General features: G+C 41.0%; 1 protein-coding gene and 1 long non-coding RNA gene across 9 annotated transcripts in view; one reads left to right on the plus strand and one right to left on the minus strand.

The window, feature by feature from the left end:
• Positions 1–23,046, plus strand: part of g2e3 (G2/M-phase specific E3 ubiquitin protein ligase) — a 39,807-nt gene that overhangs the window by 11,103 nt on the left and 5,658 nt on the right. For 6 of the 7 annotated variants that reach the window (XR_007035030.1, XM_047344839.1, XM_047344837.1 and 3 more), the window contains exons 4-14: positions 1,946–2,047; positions 2,639–2,763; positions 6,028–6,196; positions 7,411–7,517; positions 8,417–8,533; positions 9,722–9,846; positions 9,919–10,012; positions 10,092–10,262; positions 10,334–10,488; positions 10,703–10,887; positions 10,986–11,158. Coding sequence is in view for 5 of the 7 variants with exons in the window: in XM_047344839.1 (XP_047200795.1) it covers positions 1,946–2,047; positions 2,639–2,763; positions 6,028–6,196; positions 7,411–7,517; positions 8,417–8,533; positions 9,722–9,846; positions 9,919–10,012; positions 10,092–10,262; positions 10,334–10,488; positions 10,703–10,887; positions 10,986–11,158 (1,523 nt within the window). In the remaining 2 variants the exon portion in view is untranslated. Of the gene's footprint in view, positions 1–1,945; positions 2,048–2,638; positions 2,764–6,027; positions 6,197–7,410; positions 7,518–8,416; positions 8,534–9,721; positions 9,847–9,918; positions 10,013–10,091; positions 10,263–10,333; positions 10,489–10,702; positions 10,888–10,985; positions 11,159–14,818; positions 14,879–23,046 lie in introns of all 7 variants that reach the window. The other variant, XR_007035031.1, reaches the window with a different exon arrangement.
• On the minus strand, positions 2,040–19,059 carry LOC124855191. 2 transcript variants are annotated; one of them, XR_007035033.1, is made up of 5 exons: positions 19,001–19,059; positions 11,046–11,150; positions 7,345–7,454; positions 2,585–2,715; positions 2,040–2,167 (listed from the first exon to the last, which is right to left on the minus strand). It is a non-coding gene; the product is annotated as an uncharacterized LOC124855191 (long non-coding RNA). The 2 variants fall into 2 exon arrangements; XR_007035032.1 differs by having other exon boundaries at positions 2,063–2,715.

Below are 23,046 nucleotides of genomic sequence, written 5' to 3' on the forward strand. Positions count from 1 at the left end.
ACGCCATGGCCATACGTTTGGCTCTAATTTCCACATAGATCATCTGATCTGCACCAAATTCAATGTGATTGATCCTTGTCCAGTCCCCAACAGAGATCTGATGACATATTCGGTGGGCGTGGCCTAATTCGTCCACAGCGCCCCCTAGAAAATTACAAAAAATCAGCCCCAAGTCATGCTTTCACTGAGGATTGTGAAATTTGGTACACATGTGTAACTTCTCAGGACCTACAAAAAAGTCTATTCGAGCATTGGTCCAAATCCCACAGGAAGTCGGCCATTTTGGATTGAACTTGCCATTTTGACCCAGTTTTGCCCGTTTCTAGCCCGCATATCTGAGCGAACTCCTCCTACAGCTTTTGACTTAGAGGCTTGAAAATCACTCAGTATACTCTTAAGGCATTGGGGATCAAACATTATCAAAACCTTTTGGATACATGAAAGCGTGTGGGCATGGCCATGCCTCAAATTATGACAACTCGCCATAAAAGACTAAATTGACATAGCTCCTACAAGGAAAGTCACAGACACATGAAACCTTCTGGGATTGATCTGCCTCTAGGCCTGAACAATATTCACTGATGAGATGCTGACATCATCGAAGCCCCGCCCCCTGAGAACAGGAAGTATCCCGTTTTTCTTTAGACAGTCAGTGTTTGATGTTCTTCACCTTATCAATGTTAAACTGTCCTAAGTAACACATAACATGATGGTCTTAGACAGTCGCCAGTACTGACTGCTTTAGCTGGAAAGTGTGGCTATATGGCGTGGCGTATTATGATGTCACGCCACGGCCATACGTTTGGCTCTAAATTACACATGCATGGTCCAATTCACTCCAAAATAAATATAGTTCATCTTTGTCAACCCCCAAACACCTCTATTGGATTACATTGGAATTTGGATCAACAGCGCCCCCTAGGACACTTCAAGGGCTATATCTCCCTCATACATCATCGGATCCACTTGAAATGTAGTATACATGATCATGACTTAATGATGGACATGTTGACACAGTCAATTGATGATGTCGTTTTAGCCCCACCCACAAACAAACAACTGAGTGCAGCTTCCATCTGGAAGGTCTGATTTACTCCAAAGTTTTGAATGCTTTTTGCCAGACTGAAACTCTGCATGACCGAAGATCATATGACATGTTGCTCAAAGTGCCACCTACTGGCGACGTGTTGAAGTGATGCCGTGTCATCGTATGTGGCATGTAGGAGGCAATGCCAGGCTCCCGCGGTCGCTGCGCTGAGGTGCGAGGGCCTTCAACGCTGCTTGCAGCTTTAATTATATGTGCTCTCTTTCAGACTCTAACCTTGAAAACTGGCTCAGAGTTTATCTGTTCTTTCTTTCTAGGTGAAACGACTAAAGGAGCTCCATCCATTAACATTTACTTTTCCTTCCCATAGAAAGTACTTCTGGATCAGTGCTTCTGTGTTCTTTTTGTGTCTCTGCTCTGTTCTCTCAAACCCCTAGTCGGTCGTGGCAGATGGCCGCTCATACTGAGCCTGGTTGTGCTGGAGGTTTCTTCCTGTTAAAAGGGAGTTTTTCCTCTCCGCTGTCGCTACATGCATGCTCAGTATGAGGGATTGCTGCAAAGTCAACACCAGTGACTGTCCACTGTCTCTACATGCTCATCCAGGAGGAGAGAATGCTGCAAGTCACTGACTGGATGCAATCTGCTGGGTTCAATGGTTAGGATTAATTGGAATGTATGTACCTGACTGTTGTGAAGTGCCTTGAGACAACATGTGTTGTGAATTGGCGCTATATAAATAAAACTGAATTGAACTGAATTGAATATTCTGCACCAAAAATGTCAGTTGAAATCTTTTGAGCATCCAGTTAAGATGTCTCTCGTTGGCTGTCCTTGGACATGGTTTGTTTGATGGAGTTATTCTTTTTGTATGTTGTTAAAGACCTCTTTTGTTTTCTGTAGCTGACATCTTGTGGAGTTTACCAGCGAGGAGAAGAAAATGAGGGTGTCTTTGGTTTCCTGCTGGATGACATCAATCAAGAGATTCGAAGGGCGGCTCGATTGGTAAGTGCTCCGATATTATCCATTTATATCACACCTGCTTATCCATTTAGGGTCGCGGGGAGCTGGTGCCCATCTCCAATTGTCACTGGGCGAGAGGCTGGCTTCACCCTGGGCAGGTTGCTAGTCCATTACAGGGAACATAGAGACACAAATATAAGCAACAATGCACCCATTCATACCTAAGAGCATTTGAGAGAGACCAGTGAACCTAACAGTCATCCATTTGGACTATGGAAGGAAGCCAGAGTACCTGGAGAGAAACCATGCATGCACGTGGAGAACATCCAAACTCCATGCAGAAGGACCCCAGGCTGGGATTCTAACCCAGGACCTTCTTGCAACAGTGCCACACCCTGCCCCACTGTGGAGCTGCTCTAACTATTATGTCTTATTAAATACATTTTTGTCAGGTCATTTCAAGCACCAAACCAATGTAATGCATTCTGACATCTGTTTGCCTTTCAGCTGTATAAATACTGAGATTAAATTCAGGATAAGACAAGAGCTTCTTTGTGCGTTATGTGGAAAAAGATTTACATTGCCTTTGGTAGAGAAGCACTTCTATTCGTATGTGTGCTTTGTGTGCTCCAGACATGTTTTGGTTGTAAGAAGAAGGGAGCATGCATTGGCTGCAATGTCAGGAGCTGCAGGAAGGTGGTCCATTTCCCCTGTGGGAGGAAACAAAAGTTCATCACACAGTTCAGCGAAATGTTTCCGTGAGTTCCAACACCAATCAACACTACCTTAGTGTGTACTGTGTATTTAGATGTAGAAACAAAGATTATAAAGTTACCATCAAAATTATTCCCCCTATGCTGCAAATTAGGTTTATTGTTTTAACATCCAAACTGGCAGCTGTTTGCTGTAAACAAGTCAACCAAGAACAGTTTAATTAGCTGTGACACTTTCATTTGGAAGTTCAGCATAAATGACCATTTTAAATGACTTCTGGAGTCTAAGAATTATTCAACTCCTTCATGACAAGAATCTTTAGCATCTTTAGTCTTCTTCAACTTGATACATGTCCAGACACCAGCTTACATGACCCCAGCTGTGAGATATGCTTGGGGTCATTGTCTTATTTGAAGTCTAGTGATGTCCAAGCTTCAACTTCTTCACCCCCAGGGTTTCCTGATATTTGACTGAATCCATATTGCCCTCAACACCCTGCGGGCTTCCAGTGAAAGAGAAAAGGAAGCCCCAATGTGCATCACTGAGCCACCACCATGCTTCCTTGTAGGCAAGGTTTTCTTTGGAGCCAATGCTTTATCTCCCCTCCTTTAGAGATACCACTGATCCAAAAGGCTTAAAAGCTCCAGTTTTTGTTTTTTTGAAAGGTTTTTTGGCACTAGTGGTCGTTATCTGCGTTTATCGTTGGACAGGAAAGAGGGCAGAGAGAGAGACAGTGAAAACGCGCAGCAAATGGCCCGAGACCGGGAATGAAACCCAGGACCACTGCGCCAAGGATCTCACATGGTGGGTCTGCTCCACCAACTGAGCAACCAGGCGCCCCAAAAGCTCCAGTTCTAATACATTATTCAGCAGAACAAAATCCTAAAGGTTTTGACTTATTTATCTATCTGTGAATAAATGGGAGCTTCCTTTTTTGTTCTTTGGGTCAGTAGTGGTGTATGTCTCAGAGTTCAGGCATACAGTTGTTCAGTGTTTAATTTGTTCCTGACTGTGGAACCTGAAAGTTTTGCTGCAGGTCTTTTGCAGTCAGTCAAGGTTCTTCACCAGTTGCCTCCTCGGGAATCTGTACCAGCTGTTCCTTTCACTTTAAACGTCCAGCTGTATCTGTAGAAACATTCAGGAATTTTGCTGTATTTTGGTATCGTTTTCTTTGTTTGTTTTATCTTTTCTGACCTTTTTTGGCCATTTTCTTATCTTAGATATATTTGCAAAATGCAACAACACATTACCATTAACTGTCCAGATATTTGAGGTGGTGTTTCTCAAGCACACATGATGCAACTAATGAAGCTCGTGATTAGGTGCATCGGATAATTCTGCCTGTGACCTTAATTTGAAGTGGGGGAATAATTTTAGGTGCAAATGTAAACTGTTTTAGAAATATGCATATAGATAGTGCAAACATTATACTGGTCCTTCTCAAAATATTAGCATATTGTGATAAAGTTCATTATTTTCCATAATGTAATGATGAAAATTTAACATTCATATATTTTAGATACATTGCACACTAACTGAAATATTTCAGGTCTTTTATTGTCTTAATACGGATGATTTTGGCATACAGCTCATGAAAACCCAAAATTCCTATCTCACAAAATTAGCATATCATTAAAAGGGTCTCTAAACGAGCTATGAACCTAATCATCTGAATCAACGAGTTAACTCTAAACACCTGCAAAAGATTCCTGAGGCCTTTAAAACTCCCAGCCTGGTTCATCACTCAAAACCCCAATCATGGGTAAGACTGCCGACCTGACTGCTGTCCAGAAGGCCACTATTGACACCCTCAAGCAAGAGGGTAAGACACAGAAAGAAATTTCTGTACGAATAGGCTGTTCCCAGAGTGCTGTATCAAGCCACCTCAGTGGGAAGTCTGTGGGAAGGAAAAAGTGTGGCAGAAAACGCTGCACAACGAGAAGAGGTGACCGGACCCTGAGGAAGATTGTGGAGAAGGGCCGATTCCAGACCTTGGAGGACCTGCGGAAGCAGTGGACTGAGTCTGGAGTAGAAACATCCAGAGCCACCGTGCACAGGTGTGTGCAGGAAATGGGCTACAGGTGCTGCATTCCCCAGACCTGGGCTACAGAGAAGCAGCACTGGACTGTTGCTCAATGGTCCAAAGTACTTTTTTCGGATGAAAGCAAATTCTGCATGTCATTCGGAAATCAAGGTGCCAGAGTCTGGAGGAAGACTGGGGAGAAGGAAATGCCAAAATGCCAGAAGTCCAGTGTCAAGTACCCACAGTCACTGATGGTCTGGGGTGCCGTGTCAGCTACTGGTGTTGGTCCACTGTGTTTTATCAAGGGCAGGGTCAATGCAGCTAGCTATCAGGAGATTTTGGAGCACTTCATGCTTCCATCTGCTGAAAAGCTTTATGGAGATGAAGATTTCATTTTTCAGCACGACCTGGCACCTGCTCACAGTGCCAAAACCACTGGTAAATGGTTTACTGACCATGGTATCACTGTGCTCAATTGGCCTGCCAACTCTCCTGACCTGAACCCCATAGAGAATTTGTGGCATATTGTGAAGAGAACGTTGAGAGACTCAAGACCCAACACTCTGGATGAGCTAAAGGCCGCTATTGAAGCATCCTGGGCCTCCATAAGACCTTAGCAGTGCCACAGGCTGATTGCCTCCATGCCACGCCGCATTGAAGCAGTAATTTCTGCAAAAGGATTCCCGACCAAGTATTGAGTGCATAACTGTACATGATTATTTGAAAGTTGACGTTTTTTGTATTAAAAACACTTTTATTTTATTGGTCGGATGAAATATGCTAATTTTGTGAGATAGGAATTTTGGGTTTTCATGAGCTGTATGCCAAAATCATCCGTATTAAGACAATAAAAGACCTGAAATATTTCAGTTAGTGTGCAATGAATCTAAAATATATGAATGTTAAATTTTCATCATGACATTATGGAAAATAATTAACTTTATCACAATATGCTAATATTTTGAGAAGGACCTGTAGATGTAGAATAATCTGGCCACTCAAGCATCAAATATTGTCTTTAAAGCAAACTCACATTTAGCCGGTTTAGATAGAAATGCTGGAAAATGATTTAGATTAATTAAAATTCTTTGACGTTTTAGAAGCTCGGGTGTTAAGGTGGTTTTTACAGAATGAGCTGCTGAAAATGTTAAACGTTAGGGTTTGTTTAGTACTCTTTCTTATGTGAAAAAAACAGCTAAAAGTAAAGTTCTTAAGCAGAAGTAACATTACAGAAGTAAGTTGTAGAAGTAACATTATTTGTCTGAATGTCTGTTTTGGTCTCCAGGTCTTACTGTCAAGATCACAGTCCTACTCAGACTCTCTGCGTTGACTCAGACTTCAGTCTGCCTCAGTCCTGCTCCATCTGTCTAGACTCTATTGATCCTGTCTTGTCCTACTCTGTCCTCAAGTGTCCGTCCTGCCATGCCAGCTGGTTCCACAGAGACTGTGTGCAGGTAGTGTACGGCTGAACAGTTTGGCAGTCACATATTTTTGTTGTTTTGTAGCTTTAACATTTTATAATTGCTATAATAAATTTATATTTAAAAGATTTTTATTTGGAAATGCCTACATTTCTTTGAGAAGAGTTAATGTTTACTTGGTGGAACCAACTTCTAACTAACTTGTGTGATTCTCTGTGACATGCTGGAAATCTGCTCCTGACTGGTGGTCAGTATTTGGATGACATGGATTATATCAGAATGCTTTATGGGTAGCTTCCATCTTTCTGTTCCACACAAAAGATTTTCCAGATTCCTGAGCAATCACAAGGAACATTCAGAGAAAAGAACTTTATCACCAGTCCTCTGTCCATCCTTGTATGTCTTGCAGAATTAAAATCTGTCCTTTTGTTTCTTGGTCGGAGGGGCTTATTTTCTGCCCTTCTTGTTACAGGGTTGTTGAGCAGAGCCCTTCCTGTGTTTACAGACATTTTTGCATCCACCTGCTTTATATTTATAATGAAGCTCTGCAGCTTATGGGAGATGCTTGGACATTTGGAAGTCTTCTTCTTCCCTGCAGCTGAACCTCTTACCTTTGAAGTTCAGAAAACTGTTCTTTCAGCTTATATAATCTCAGCAGCTGCACTGTGATGCAAAATGATGACGGCTGCACAATTTTCATTGAGGTAACCATTGTTGACACAATAAGTCAAGGATTTCAGTACATCTTCTCATGTACACCATTTAGTCTGCTGATTTCAGTTCTACTTTTTCACAGCTTTGCCTGTGCTTACACTATTATTTGTATTATTTGTTACAATATTATTTGTTAGAAATACACTTAAGTTAAAAAAGCATAAATCTGAAAACGATGACTTGTCAGGAAAAAGCAGAGGTTGCAGAACATCACTTTGCTTTCACTGCCAAAACTGTGGTCTTTACTCTATGTGCAGATCATCTGTTGTGATAAGACATGACACAAATCCTTAACTTAAGATGACAAAAATCACTGGACATTTAAATAAAGGAAAAGGCTGTTTGTGCTACCCAAGTTGATCATCTTTCATTTACTTGGTTGTGTTGTACAAGCTAACATGTTATTCGTTCTTTCTAGCAGTTTTTTATGCTTTCTGATCCTATTTAAAAAAAAATCAGACTCTTACTATAGAATGTCTTGTAGGTATGAAGGGTCTTTCACTGGTTTTCTCATTGTTTTTCTATGCGTATAGCGCCAGGCCCACAGTGCAGGACTCTTCTTCTTCAGATGTACTCTCTGTAACAACAAGGAAAACTTCCAGAAGGAGATGCTCAGAATGGGAGTATACATCCCAGAAAGGTAACACGTTTATCTTGATTCCATCAGTAATAAACATAAACTCTTTTGAGAATCCCTGTTTAATGATATTTACACAACTGTTTAAATATGTGCAACATAATCTAATTGCCATTATTATAAATAGAAAAGGGGGTGGGTGGCGATGACTTCAAACAGTAGGGCTGCCTGATATCAGAAAAATATTTAATTGTGATACTAATGCTTTCAATTGAGATAACATTACCAATTAGGATTTGACTACATTTTTTCTGACTCTTTTCTTTTTATACCATTACATAATCTCCCCATTATGCTCTCTGAGCTTTAGCATCTGAGCCATTGAAAATGTAGATCATGTGGGGGCATAAAGAGCAGTTAGCTTATCCACTTATATATTATAAATATATTATCCATTTGCAGAGCATGGATGCATAACACATGGAATATAGTATTCTACCAAATGTTGCGTCCAAACAGTCCTTTGCAGTTACTGTATTCACTAACATATCAGTGGGAATTGTGATTTGATAGATTGTGCAGCTCTACTAAACAGCTGCAGTTGTAGTACTTGTAAGCAGGTGAAAGGGCAGGGGTCTTTTTTCTCAGCTGGCTGATTGCTAGTGATAATCAGCAGGTGGGGTGAGGACGCACTGTATTACTCTGCTAGACACAGCTGGAGAAAACTCTGGTCAGTCCTGCATGTTCTTTGGTGTGATAGGAAATACTTTCAGTTTTAAAACTTTGACTTTTAAAACCTTCTTCTACCTGCATTCTGATAACCAGCTTATGCCTAATCTCCAACATCTCCTTCCTTTTAAAGGGTGGTTTATGACACTATTCAAAATAAGATATTATTCCTTCCCATACTAAATATTTTATGTGTGTTTAAGATTCACTTTCTCTATTTTTGGTCTGTGCAGAGATGCATCATGGGAATTGGAGCCAAATGCATATTCTGAGCTTCTGGAGGTTTATAATCGCTGCGACTCTGCCATCTGCCTCTGCAACAATGGACGCACACACTCTGTTAAGAAAGGGTACATCATGTTGTCTTTTCTCTGTAAACTTAAAAACATAATATATTAAATATGTATATTTCATTATTCAGTAGTCGGTAGTGACATGACAACATTGTGACATTTCTGACAGTGTTATCAAGGTATTTTAAACCATCACCTTATCCCTTCCAAAGGAGGGATAAGGTGAATGGATAGCGTTGCAAAGCTTCAATAAACCCAAATGTTTAATGGATAAGTATTTGGAACGACCCCAGTCCCCCCGCTCTGACCCCAGCCCCCCAACAACCCCCGTCCCCATCCGCAGAAGGAAGGGTAGTGGTGAATATTTTAAGAGCCCTCCAGTAGAAACGGAGAACAAGTGCTGCTGATGGTTACTTCAACTGCCATCTATTTTCCTCTGAATAGGAACTTGAATATAGGAATGTCATCACCCCCAATGTTTTAGTTGCATGTTAGAGAACCAATAGGAGTTTTCAAAAAATTGCACTTAATGAACATGCTGATTGGTTTAATTAGGTAACCACAACCTATGTGTGCATTATGGCTTTGACCACTAAAGGAAAATGTCTCACAAATGGAGATGGTGAACTGATTTATATTTGCATATCGTCACCTTCCTAAAATAATGGCCTACGGTATTTTTTCAAGTTTTTCAGGAAACACAAAAAACGTAATAAAATATAATATTTATTAACAATTTCACCTAAAAAGGCAATAACAACAAATGAGTGTTGACATAGCCATTTCAAATGGTCCTTTTTATTAAGCTAAATATCTTTCTCAATTAGATCATATAATGTGGAGAATTAAAAGAAAAACAGTTGATGAAGTAATCTTTAAAAAGAAAGTTACAGCCCAGCCACAGGATCTGGAGCTCTTCCACTCTTTGCTAAATGCTAGCTTCATGAATGTAGCTACTGTGTGGATGAAAATGCTGAATGAAAGACAGAATTAAAATACTAAATATCTATGCAATATTTAGTTTTTTTCCTGAAGTGGCAGCCATTTTGAAAAGCCTGTAAAACTACGTAAGTCACATTCTGGACATAGGCCATTATACAACAGGCATGGAACCGTACAACCAGCTCAACTGAGGATTTAGACAATTTTACAATTTCTCATCCAATATTGTGTAAGGGTTCCTTCTTTGAAGAAATTAGATCAGATATGGTCACAAAAATTCTGAAATGTCTGAGATTGTTTCAGGTGGTTTGAGGTGATCCGGTGCTGCCTGTGTGGGTCCAGGGGAACTCACAGGAAATGTTCCAGTCTAAAGTTGGACACCACAGACTGGGCCTGCACTGACTGCATAAATGCAACAGATGGGAAAGGTCTGTTCTTAGTGATGTGCAGGTTGTTTGTGTCTTTAGCACTTTTAAACCATGTGTTGTTGTCTATTCCAGCATCTCTGGTTGCATCACCTCAGGGCAGCCACAAGAGAAGTTTGTTGTCCAAACGCCATCTGTCCCCCATGCCCTCCCCCCTTGACTATAAGAGGTATACAGATGAAATGCTCCCATGCCCTGTCTCCACCTGCAGGATTCATGTTAATGTTTTTATTGTTAATCTCTTTTAGACCGTGTACACGCGTAAGATCTGAGACTCCTGAGAAGCTTCTACAGTCTTTACTTCCTCACTGTTATGTTGCGAGCACCCAGGTAGAGGTGCATGGAGACCAGGCTCTATTAGCTGGTCTAGACCTCGTCAGAAGGGCCAACTTTAACCCAATGCATTCGCTGTCTGTCAGGTAACATTCATTTTTAGGCTTGGATGTTTTCTTCCATTTCGTCTCTTCAACTGTCAGCTTTCTTTGTTTAGGTTCAAAGATGAGCAGCACACTACCATTGCTAGCACTCTCTGCGATGGAGATACAACCAAAACATACTTCCTGAAGCTGCTGATGCAGCAGATCCAGAACTCTGTGGTGTTTGAGGGTCCTAATGGATCCAAAAATCTGGCACTGGACTCCCAGGGTAAGAAGAACTGACATTGTATGGAATGTGTCGCGCAAATAAGTTATTCTGACAGCCTCCTGGGTTTCTATTATACTTGTGTGAGTGAAGACACATCTTTACAAGCCCTAAACTAGCTTTTGCTACCCTGTGACATCAAATTACAGCAGAAAGTGAAAAGTGTTTGTGTGTGTGTGTGTGCGCGCGCGCGCGTGCTTGTGTGTGGGTTATTTAGCTCTGCGTGAGGATCTGTACTTTGACATCGGCTCCCTGTTGGCTCTCTGTCTGGTCTATGGTGGCCCACCAATTGGCTTTTTCTCCCACGCGCTCTATCAGTGTCTCTTTAACTACCCAGCCAACTGCCCCCTCACAATAAACCACATGACCCCTGAGACACACTTCACCCGGGAAGTCCATCGGGTGAGTGCAGGACTGGGTCCACTGGTCTGACGCTTAAATTACAAACTTTACAGAGACATATAAAGGAAAGGCTGATCAGCTGGTATTTGTCTATCTAGATTGCAGCAGCTGAGTCTTTAGATGAGGTAAAAGAAGTCATGAAAGGGAGCTGGGAGTACCTGGAGCTGGCTGGCTGCAACAGACCAGTCACCAGCCTGGAGGAGAGAGATGCTCTGGTGGAAGATCTGGTCAGCTTCACCATGATCACTAGGATGCAGCTGCCTCTGCAGAGGTGAGAAAAGTTGATGTGAAGGTGTACAGTCACGAGATAATAAATGTAGCCTTCCTGTTCATTATAGTATACAATTTGACATAAGGTGATTTTAGAGGTTCTACGCTGGGTTGTGTTTTAAAATTAAATGGCTTTTCTAACCTGTTTATTTCAGAAAAGGGATTTATTCTTTTATACTTGTTCCTCTTGGGAAAATATCCAATTTATTAATAGATGAGGAAACTACAAAGGCTATTATTTCAGAAAAAAAGTTTTGTGAAATACTTCACAATAATAAATAAAGGGTGTGATGGCATTTGCACAACAAGCTCTCCAATACAGAGGGGTGAATAAAAATGTTTTGATTTTATTTTGTTTAATTACTCAAATTAAATGGTAAATGGACTGAACTTATATAGCTTTCCAGTCATACGGACCACTCAAAGCACTTTACACATGTGACAGGAGGAAGCTGGAATCAAACCCACAACCATCGGATTGCAAGACGATTACTCTTCTCAGGGCCACAGTCGGATAGGCAGACAGTGGTTGTATCAGTCTTGTTATTGCTTGCATCAAATCAGATTTTTCATTCAGACTTCAGGCTTTGTTCAGTGCTACCCTTTCGCTTTAAGGATAGGGAGAAAATAGTTTTTGCCATTCTGTTGTCAAAGCTTTAGCAGTACTTGGCTATTAAAACAAGCTTGTTCAATAACAGGAGGTTCTCTGTCCACATTTGCACTACTTCCAAAACGTTAGGGATATTTGGCATTATGGTGAAATTTATCGAAGCCATAAAAATTTAAATTCATTGAAAAAGCCAACAACCGTTGTGGGTAAACCGCAACAAAAAAGTCAATGTCACAATAACGTGCCATGTCATTGAATATCAATTCCAGCTTGAAAATTACAATTACACAATGACTGGACAAATGGGCTTGTACCAGTCACTAAGTAACTAACACCACCACCACCAAACGCTGGTCTGGTGATAACTGGCTGATGCGTAGAGCTTTCCTTGATGTCTCCAACATCGTTGGCGGCCAATATTTCTGCTCAACATGAATCCAGCATAAATGCTTCCTGGCCCGTGCAGCATGATGACCTTTGTAGGTCGTCAGCACGCAGACCGTGCTGATGTGAACTATTTCTAATGGTCTGACGTGACAATTGGGTGCCTCTCACCCACCTAAATGTGCCTGAAGTCATCTGGTTCTGCAGGACACTGTTCACAATGAAGAGGTCATTGGTGTGGGATGTGGCCTTATGAATATCCACCAGCTGCAGCACCACTTGTGTCGTTCAACAAGGGTCCATTCTAGGCGCTGATTGAATTATACAGGTCCATCTCAAAATATTAGCATATTGTGATGAAGTTCATTATTTTCCATAATGTCATGATGAAAATTTAACATTCATATATTTTAAATTCATTGCACACTAACTGAAATATTTCAGGTCTTTTATTGTCTTAATACGGATGATTTTGGCATACAGCTCATGAAAACCCAAAATTCCTATCTCACAAAATTAGCATATCATTAAAAGGGTCTCTAAACGAGCTATGAACCTAATCATCTGAATCAACGAGTTAACTCTAAACACCTGCAAAGGATTCCTGAGGCCTTTAAAACTCCCAGCCTGGTTCATTACTCAAAACCCCAATCATGGGTAAGACTGCCGACCTGACTGCTGTCCAGAAGGCCACTATTGACACCCTCAAGCAAGAGGGTAAGACACAGAAAGAAATTTCTGAACGAATAGGCTGTTCCCAGAGTGCTGTATCAAGGCACCTCAGTGGGAAGTCTGTGGGAGGGAAAAAGTGTGGCAGAAAACGCTGCACAACGAGAAGAGGTGACCGGACCCTGAGGAAGATTGTGGAGAAGGGCCGATTCCAGACCTTGGGGGACCTGCGGAAGCAGTGGACTGAGTCTGGAGTAGAAACATCCAGAGCCACCGTGCACAGGCGTGTGCAGGAAATGGGCTACAGGTGCCGCATTCCCCAGGTCAAGCCACTTTTGAACCAGAAACAGCGGCAGAAGCGCCTGACCTGGGCTACAGAGAAGCAGCACTGGATTGTTGCTCAGTGGTCCAAAGTACCTTTTTCGGATGAAAGCAAATTCTGCATGTCATTCGGAAATCAAGGTGCCAGAGTCTGGAGGAAGACTGGGGAGAAGGAAATGCCAAAATGCCAGAAGTCCAGTGTCAAGTACCCACAGTCAGTGATGGTCTGGGGTGCCGTGTCAGCTGCTGGTGTTGGTCCACTGTGTTTTATCAAGGGCAGGGTCAAAGCAGCTAGCTATCAGGAGATTTTGGAGCACTTCATGCTTCCATCTGCTGAAAAGCTTTATGGAGATGAAGATTTCATTTTTCAGCACGACCTGGCACCTGCTCACAGTGCCAAAACCACTGGTAAATGGTTTACTGACCATGGTATCACTGTGCTCAATCGGCCTGCCAACTCTCCTGACCTGAACCCCATAGAGAATCTGTGGGATATTGTGAAGAGAACGTTGAGAGACTCAAGACCCAACACTCTGGATGAGCTAAAGGCCGCTATCGAAGCATTCTGGGCCTTCATAAGACCTCAGCAGTGCCACAGGCTGATTGCCTCCATGCCACGCCGCTTTGAAGCAGTCATTTCTGCCAAAGGATTCCCGACCAAGTATTGAGTGCATAACTGTACATGATTATTTGAAGGTTGACGTTTTTTGTATTAAAAACACTTTTCTTTTATTGGTCGGATGAAATATGCTAATTGTGTGAGATAGGAATTTTGGGTTTTCATGAGCTGTATGCCAAAATCATCCGTATTAAGACAATAAAAGACCTGAAATATTTCAGTTAGTGTGCAATGAATCTAAAATATATGAATGTTAAATTTTCATCATGACATTATGGAAAATAATTAACTTTATCACAATATGCTAATATTTTGAGAAGGACCTGTATATGTCTGTCTTTTGAAGAGCCATCATCCCTGTCCTCTTTAACATTAAAGTTATTCAAATCCATTTGCTCATGAAGACAAAAAAATACATCTTTGAAATGTTCATTGGATTATTTAAATGACATGAAGTCATAAATGAACTTAAACCTCTTTCATCTTCATGGAAACCGGACTGAAATCATTCTATTCTTTGGAAATTACCTTCTTACCTTTCTGGAGAAATCTCAATTTTGACTCAAATTCAACAACCTAATCAGTTTGCTGTTAAAGCCCTTAGGGCCTCAAAAGGTAACCTGTTTGCGTCTGCAAAGCTGATCTATAAACCAGGTGTTAATCGGGTTGCGTGTGTAAAATCAGCGAGCTGTGGGCTCAAAACCTTTTAGCATGTTTGCCTTCATGAATGCGATTTATCAAACCTGAAACAGATTGCGTTGCTGTTTTTGCGTCTAGATTTAGCATGTTTAAAATGCAGGTACTAACTGGGACGTAAAAATGTCTGCCGTCACTGTGGCAAGAAGGAGGCTTTGATAGAATGACAGATGACAGGGAGAGAGAATCTTCTGTCAACATATTTGGGTTGTCAAAAATAGAAATAAAAATAGATGAGAACAGGGGATTCTATGAAGGATTATCTAAGGTTTGATTTGAAGCCAACCACAAACAGAAGCCATGACATTTCTCCTATGATGAAACTCCTTGCAACACTTTTTTCTTGTGTCTGGATCATTTAGGTGCACCATTCCTGTTAGTGAGATCATCTGCTGCTGAAGCTCAAACCTGATCATGCAGAGGTGTGCACATAACTGATCATCCATCAGAGAAACACATACAGCCTGTTAATTGTAACTGCACATCATGCAAAGGACCCACTGTGCTGTGATGTTGGTAATATAATTAATAGGAAAGAACTGAAGACATTATGAGGCAGAATAAATCCATCATTTTAAACTGGATGATAAAATCACTTCTTAGCAGGTGAAAAATCAACATTTTAAAACGGCTTTGTGGTGAGAAAGACAGTGCATGTTTTTACCTTGTCACTAAACAAAACTAAATGCATTATTGACAATAACATTGTGTTATTGCAGAGCAATCGGAGCTGGATCATTGGATTATGATGTTTAAATGTGAACATATGCCAGGGGGGATTTATACATTAAAAAGAGAGATCATATTTCCCCTATTTTAGCTTCCCTTCATTGGCTCCCTGTTAAATCCAGAATAGAATTTAAAATTCTCCTCCTCACATATAAAGCCCTTAATGATCTAGCCCCATCATACATCAGAGATCTGATTTTTCCATAAGTTCCTAACAGAGCACTTCGTTCTCAGACTGCAGGTTTACTGGTGGTTGATTGTTTTTTTTTTTTTTTTGTACAGGGACAGTGGACAACAATGCATTGACCTAAAAATAGGAAATATGCATGGTGCCTGGTTATAGCAAAAGATGCTAATTTCCACCTGTAGTCCCTTGACAGGTTGATGTTAATCATACAACACAATCGTAACAAACTTCGCCTCTCAGTTAAACCAGTTATTAAAGACTTCCAGGGATTTATTATTTCTCTATCACACGCTTGCACCTATACAATAAACATACCTACCACACATACATTCGCACACTCACATACTTTCCAAAAGAACCAACTGTACTTCCATTTACACACATTCATCACTTACACACATTCATCACTGAGTGCAGACCTGCTTTGATAAAAGCCATTTCTTTGTCAAATGTGCAAACATTGAGAAAATTGTACATGTTATAATCTCAGTTGGTAATGTATTCCACTGACTCATGGCAACAACAGAGAAGGCAGATTTAGCAAAAGATGTCTTACATTTTGGAATGCTGCACTTTCCTCTAGAGGTTGCCCTTGTTACTCTAGTTGTTTTTTCTGAGCTCAGTGTGACATACCTTCTTAGAGGAGGAGCACTAATACCATGAATAATTAAAAAAAGTAAGCAAATGTTTGCATGCATAATGAGGTTATTAAAATTTAAAAAATTGTATTTTGAAAGAATATGACAGTGGTGATACTGTCTACATTTCTTGTCATAAAGTTTTATTGCACTTTTGAAGGTTGATTCAAGAGGCTTTAAGACTGTTTTGCATGCCTGCGACCAGCTAGTCACACAATACAGAATACGGGAAGAAATCATGGAATTTAAATACATATGTGATGCTTCAGTGGTAAGGGATCCTCAGATGAACCTAAAATTTGCCAGAGTAAATTTTAAAGAGTTGCACAATTTTTTTTTACATGATATTTAAAAAGTCATGGTTTGATCCAGAGTAACACCTAAATAAGTGAAGCTGTTAACATTTATTATTTTTTCCCCATTTATATAAATGTCTGGGTAATCTAAAGATTTTGTCTATTTGTAAAATACATTGCAGCAGTTATTTCTACATTTAAGGTGAGACAACTTTTTAGCCATGCCGAAACCTTTTTCAATCCCCCTGTTAATCTTTCAGCCACTTCACTTATATTTTTTCCATGAGTGAACAGAACAGTGTCGTCCGCATACATGACGGTGTTGATGTCACATACCAAGGGGAGATTGTTGATGTATAAAGTAAAAAACAGTGGCCCTAATACAGAGCCCTGTGGGACTCCCATGGTGCAATTTCTAAGGGTGGACAGTGTGTGATTTACTCGAACACATTGTTTTCTGCCACTCAGGTGTGATGTTATCCAGTTTATTGTCTGGTTGGACAGTCCATAATTTGATAGTTTGCTTAATAAAATACTGTGAGAAACAGTATCGAAAGCCTTTCGTAAGTCTAGGAAGACAGCTCCCACTACTCCTCCTTGGTCTAGGTTTGATTTAATTTCTTCAAGGAAGTAGGAACAAGCGGTCTCTGTTGAATATTTTTTTCCTAAAACCAAATTGCAAAGGATTTAAATAAGCATTGGTTTCAAGATGTTGGATTAGTTGCTCTGCCACAACCTTTTCGTAGACTTTGGAGATGGTTGGGAGGATGGTAATGGGCCGATGGTTATTAACCTCTCGTTTGTCTCTGGACTTATATACAGGTATAACATCGCCAGATTTTAATGCATCAGGAAATATACCATCTCTAATGGACCAATTTATTATTTTTGTCAGGACTGGGATCAGACTTTCTGTATGGGTTTTTAGAAACACACTATCCAACCCATGCAAGTCTTTAGCTTTGCTATTATTAAGTTGCCCAATAATATTTTCCACCTTTGCGTCGTTAACAGGTGTCAGACTAAAGGTTGATGTATCACAGAATAATGAGTGGGAAGAGCAATATGTTGGGAACAACTGGGCTAGCCTCTCAACAGAATTAATAAAATATTCATTAAAATATATTGCTAAAATTTCAGTATCATTTTCAATATTGTCATTTATTTTAAACTGTATGTCATAGCTGGTGTTTTTCTCTTTTCTAAGTAATTTGTCAATATTTTTCCATAACAATTTACTATTTCCTTTTGCATCTTTAATTAAGTTGAGGAAAAAGTTTGCCTTTGTTTTTCTAAGCAATGTTATGACCTTATTTCTCAAACTTCGATATATCGAATAATCAGTTGTTACTCTGGTTTTGATAAACTTTTTTAGTGAGGCATCTCTTTTCTTCATTAATTCCCAGAGTTCAGCATTAAACCATGGTAAACTCTGTTTTTTAAGTTGTTTTTTTTTTGTCTTTTTATACTTTAATAAAATATTTCTTAAGACTGATATTAGATCATTGCAGGCTTGTTCACATGATTAATTTTCTATTTTTTTTCTTCCAGTTAATTAGCTGTATGTCATTTTCCAATAGAGATATGTCCTTCTTTGAGATAAATGATATCTCTTGGTATTTTTTTGGTTGATTTTGGTACCTAAATCTGTTTTTATGTAACTTTCTTGCAATTAGTGTGAAATTATGGTCTGATAATCCTGTTACTAAATTATATGTTTTCCCTATTCTTTCTGGTTTGTTTGTAAAGACAAGGTCTATAAGTGTTAGAGTAGTGTTTGTTATTCTTGTTGGTTTATTTATTATTTGTCTAATTTGTAGTGATTTCATAATGTCGAGATTTTTCTTGCGCATTTTGTCAAGCCAATTTACGTTAAAATCGCCCATAAGTACGACTTCTTTTCCTTCAAACATTTTAAGCATTTTAAATAACTCTGAATAAAATGTATTTGTGGCGTTTGGGGAGCGATAGATAGCAATTACAACAAAAGACATTTCACGAGGAGAAAGTGTAATTGTAGCTCCTACACATTCTAATACATAGTTTTTTATATCAATTTCATTACTTTGGATATTATCTTTCCCATATATCAAAACTCCTCCCCCTCCTATCGCGTCTATATGTTTTATATCCAGGAACAATAAACACAGATAACGGAGTTGTGGGACGTAGCCATGTTTCTGTGAGGCAAAGATAGTCCAGATTTGAGTCCGTTAGTAAATGCTCAATTTGTTCAGTCTTAAGGTGCGTTCACACCAAACGCTATTTCTGCGAAAGGAGCGGCCAATTTACATGTTATCCCTATGTAGAGGCGCGTTCAGGAGCGGAGTGGCACGGCGCGGTGCGGTGCGGTGCGGTGCGGTGCGGTGCGGAGGGCGCGGCGCGATGGACGAGTTAAAAAATCTGAACTTTTTCCTAAATTCGCGTCGCGTCAACCAATCAGGGACTGGATGTGGCTGTGACGTAGGGTGAAGGACCAAAGCTGAGAAGAAGCAGTTGTCAGTGATGGAGGACCAGATCATAGTGGCGGTGTGCAGCAAGCCAGAATTGTATAACTCAACTAATTACTTTTACCGAGACAAGTATAGAAAGGACCTGGCCTGGTTATGTTTAGGCACAAATATCTTATATTTAGGAGTTGTGGACATTAAAAATCGGCTGTTTTTTTTACTGAGCTGAGATTTATTTACTCACCGAAGACAGATGGACAGGTGTTCAGCAGCGGGGATACAGCGCCGGTAGACCGCGGTGAAGTTAGTTTGAAGTTGGATGTTCAAGCTCCGCGGAGTTAGCGGGATCTAGCTCACGGTTGATCCGATTCAGGCACTCAGATTTTCCACGATTGTTTGGTACGGAAACTTATTGACGGTCCCTAGTGAACCACCGCGCGTCAGAAGAGGGAGCAACAGAGAACAGCTAGCCGAAATCTGGGTGCCTGACTCGGATCGGCCGTGGGCTGGATGCCGCTGGCTCCGCGGAGCTTGAGTGTCCGGCTTCGGGCTGGCTTCACTGCGGTCGCCGGTAGTTGGTGTCCCGGAGGCCGATTCATCTCCCAACGCGGGGCAGCAGATCTTCGAACTGGGTCCTGGATAGACGAAAGTACCGCTGAAATCGGCCGTCATCCAGACGCAGCTCCTGGAGTAGGTGGTGTTGATCTCCGAACTGTTCCCGTCCCTGAAGAATCTGGTGAACCCAGGGACATTGATGTCGGCGGCGTTTTTCGGCTCTCCACAGGTAAAACACCGTGATTATCCGTGAAATCCATGTCCAGCATGTTCAGTTGAAACCAGCAAGCAGCAGATGGAAGCTCCTCCTATTTGATGACGCGGCGAAGCGTTGCCGCTTGTTGCCGAATGCCAATGCGGAGTTCACGCGGAATGTGAAGCGGGCAAAAGCACACAAATGAGACGAAAAATTCGCAGAAATCGCGTTTGGTGTGAACGCACCTTTAGATATGACGCTCCGTATGTTTATGGGTCCTTCGAAGATCCCCTTTGGTTTGGTATTAGGATGCCACGGGAAAACCTGGGTGATTTACCGTTTGAAATAATTTAGTCTCTTTTTGTTTTAGAGTCAGATAGTCTGTAGAGCGGTGGCAGATTGCAGGAAGGATGAATTTGTTTGTGATTTGGCCAAACTGTCTTAATGTTACCTTGTATTCCTGGTGAAAAGGCATCAGGTGATGAAGGTTGTACAGCGATGCCTTCCTGATGTTTCAGTGGAGCTACGGGTCTGGGTTTTACTTGTACGTCTCCACAAAGTAAGAGAGAAATGCAGAAAAAGATTACACTTCCCCGTTTTGATGTATTACGTGTCAGTGGCGTCCTCTGTCCACACAAACGCTGTGTGCAGAGGACAGTCGTTTTCCTTGATCCAAAACATGATTAAACAGAACGTACTGACTCCAAGTATCCAACGGGATGGCATGTGACATTGGTGTAGCGTATTCATCCGTAGGAAACTGAGCCGAGCGTTCCCACGCGTTTAGCCAGCTACCAAATATTTGCGTGCTGATGATTGCCAATACGTACAACAATACATTCAGTGTACGAAGTAGATGTTGAACTTTGGTGGTTTTTGGAAAGAAAGGGTTTATATTTCCAGGTCCAGGTAGAGCAGAATTATCAGGCGGCTTCCTAGATGTTTTTTGGAAGGAAGAAGCAGTAGCAACTGCCGAGCTGCTGCACCTGGACTCCGCCATTTTGACGCACTCCCTTGTGTGTGTCTGTGTGATTGACTTTAGACCAGCGTGGCCAGTCACCTAGAGTCTCTAGAAGTAGAATGGGAGGCACATTCTTTAGTTATCAGGCTCCTCTCCTGTGAAACCAGCTCCCAATTTTAGTCCGTGAGGCAGACACCCTGTCTACTTTTAAGGCTAGGCTTAAAACTTTCCTTTTTGATAAAGCTTATAGTTAGAGTGGCTTAGGTTATCCTGAGCTATCTTCCTTATTTTTTATGTCCATCTTCTTCCCTCCCTGTTGGATGGAGTAAGTGGGAGTCAGGTATAGCCTAAACCGGCTCAGTTATGGTTGAGGTGCAAACACACCCTCCATTTCTGCTACCTGTATGACCCCCTCTCTTTTCCAATGGTTATGGTCAATCTGATAGAGAGAGCTATCCCAATCGTTGTGGTTTTTTAGTATAACAATGGCCATCAGTGGGCTCTAGGTGGACAAACTGTCTACTTTTAAGGCTAGGCTTAAAACTTTCCTTTTTGATAAAGCTTATAGTTAGAGTGGCTTAGGTTATCCTGAGCTATCTGTATTGTTATGCTACTATAGGCTTAGGCTGCTGGAGGACATAATGACCACATTCACCCTCTTCGCTATATTCTCACACTACTCTCTAATTCTACATTATTTGCTGTTATTTCAGTTTTTAACTTCATGTTCTCCCTCTTTTCTCTTCCTAGAAGCTACAACTGGCCTGACTCTGTCTACCTGTGACAACATTCTGGAGAGGGGCATCGTCCAATCTTCTGCTGGCAACAACTTAATGCTCACCCTCTACCGATGATCCACATGGCCCTGTCTTTCAGTGTTAAACCCTTTCTCTCTCCTAGACATGGCGATTGATTGAGCTTTTACTGTAACAAACTCTATGTGCTCTCTTTCAGACTCTAGCCTTGAAAACTAGCTCAGAGTTTATCTGTTCTTTCTTTCTAGGTGAAACGACTAAAGGAGCTACAACCATTAACATTTACTTTTCCTTCCCATAGAATGTACTCCTGGATCAGTGCTTCTTTGTGTCTCTGCTCTGTTCACTCACACCCCCAGTCGGTCGTGGCAGATGGCCGCTCACACTGATCCTAGTTCTGGTTCTGCTGGAGGTTTCTTCCTGTTAAAAGGGAGTTTTTCCTCTCCACTGTCGCTACATGCATGCTCAGTATGAGGGATTGCTGCAAAGTCAACGCCAGTGACTGTCCACTGTCTCTACATGCTCATCCAGGAGGAGGGAATGCTACAAGTCACTGACTGGATGCAATCTGCTGGGTTTCCTTAGACAGAAAAACTTTTTATCCAATTTGAATAAATAACTGAATCTGACTGCACTGTTCAATGGTTAGGGTTAATTGGAATGTATGTACCTGACTTTTGTGAAGTGCCTTGAGACAACGTGTTGTGAATTGGCGCTATATAAATAAACTGAATTGAATTGAATACAGTGATTTATGTCACCAAAAAACAACTTAAACAATCAGACACGTATATCGGTAAAATATCGGCAAAACAAACAAATTGTTCATTTCAATTCTTTAAAGGACAGTTTGGTGATGTTATGTTTTTAAAATGAGCAAAGCTATAATATACAGATAGCCAACTCCTACAACAAAGTATTTTTATGATGCTGATATTGCATTCAGGCTTAAATATTGTTGCTGTTTATGATAAACTCCAAACTCTTCAAACTCTCTAAAAATAAAAAGACGGTGAGTCTCTGAAAGGAATAAAAGTTTTAAGGGAAGCAAATCTCTAATAAATTAACAGACATATTTGTCTTTTTTATTGTTATTATTTATTGGCCAATTTCTAAGCCACAACCATTGCGAGTTATGTCAAGCAACATGTTAACAAGCTGTGCTTGCTCCTACGGTGCAGACGCAGCACTGACCAGCTGTCCAATGTGAGCACCAATGGCAGAGAGCGCGTGCTACTTTAGACACAGCTCTGCCCTCCTGCGCAATGGCCTGTGATCCATCAGTCTGATTAAAGGCGAAGCAGGATGTAGTCTCTGCTTCACTTGGTCTGTCTGGACCACAAACAAAGCATCTGCCTGCAGAACGTCAAACTCAGCCTTCTGCATGCGCAATTACTCACTCAGAGGTGGCCTGCACAAATAAACGGAGAGGGAAAATAATCAAAATGATGCAGTGCAACAGCCCCTGCATGTTTCAAGCAACACAGCAGAGAGAATCTGTTTGCTTTTCCTCTAGTTACACTGGGGGCAATAGCAGCCAGCCAGTAGCACATGCTATTTTCTCATTTAAATAGCGCGGTCTGTACCTCTTTTGCACCTGTCATCCATTACACGCGCAATCTTTGAAGATCGTACGCAACACGCTCACTTATTGCATGGGCAATTTTTCTTTTGTATAAGCAATGTAGCACACCCTCTTTGGGATCTCTGAAGATCAGGCCCTTTGTTATAAGTTTTAGGCAAGATGTAAAATCCTGTTTCTTTGCCAAAGATTTTTTCAGTGACTCATTCATTTTCAAACATGAATGGGTTGTAATTGCTTC

This window comes from Girardinichthys multiradiatus, chromosome 19, assembly GCF_021462225.1.
Source record: "Girardinichthys multiradiatus isolate DD_20200921_A chromosome 19, DD_fGirMul_XY1, whole genome shotgun sequence".
NCBI classification, from domain to species: domain Eukaryota; kingdom Metazoa; phylum Chordata; class Actinopteri; order Cyprinodontiformes; family Goodeidae; genus Girardinichthys; species Girardinichthys multiradiatus.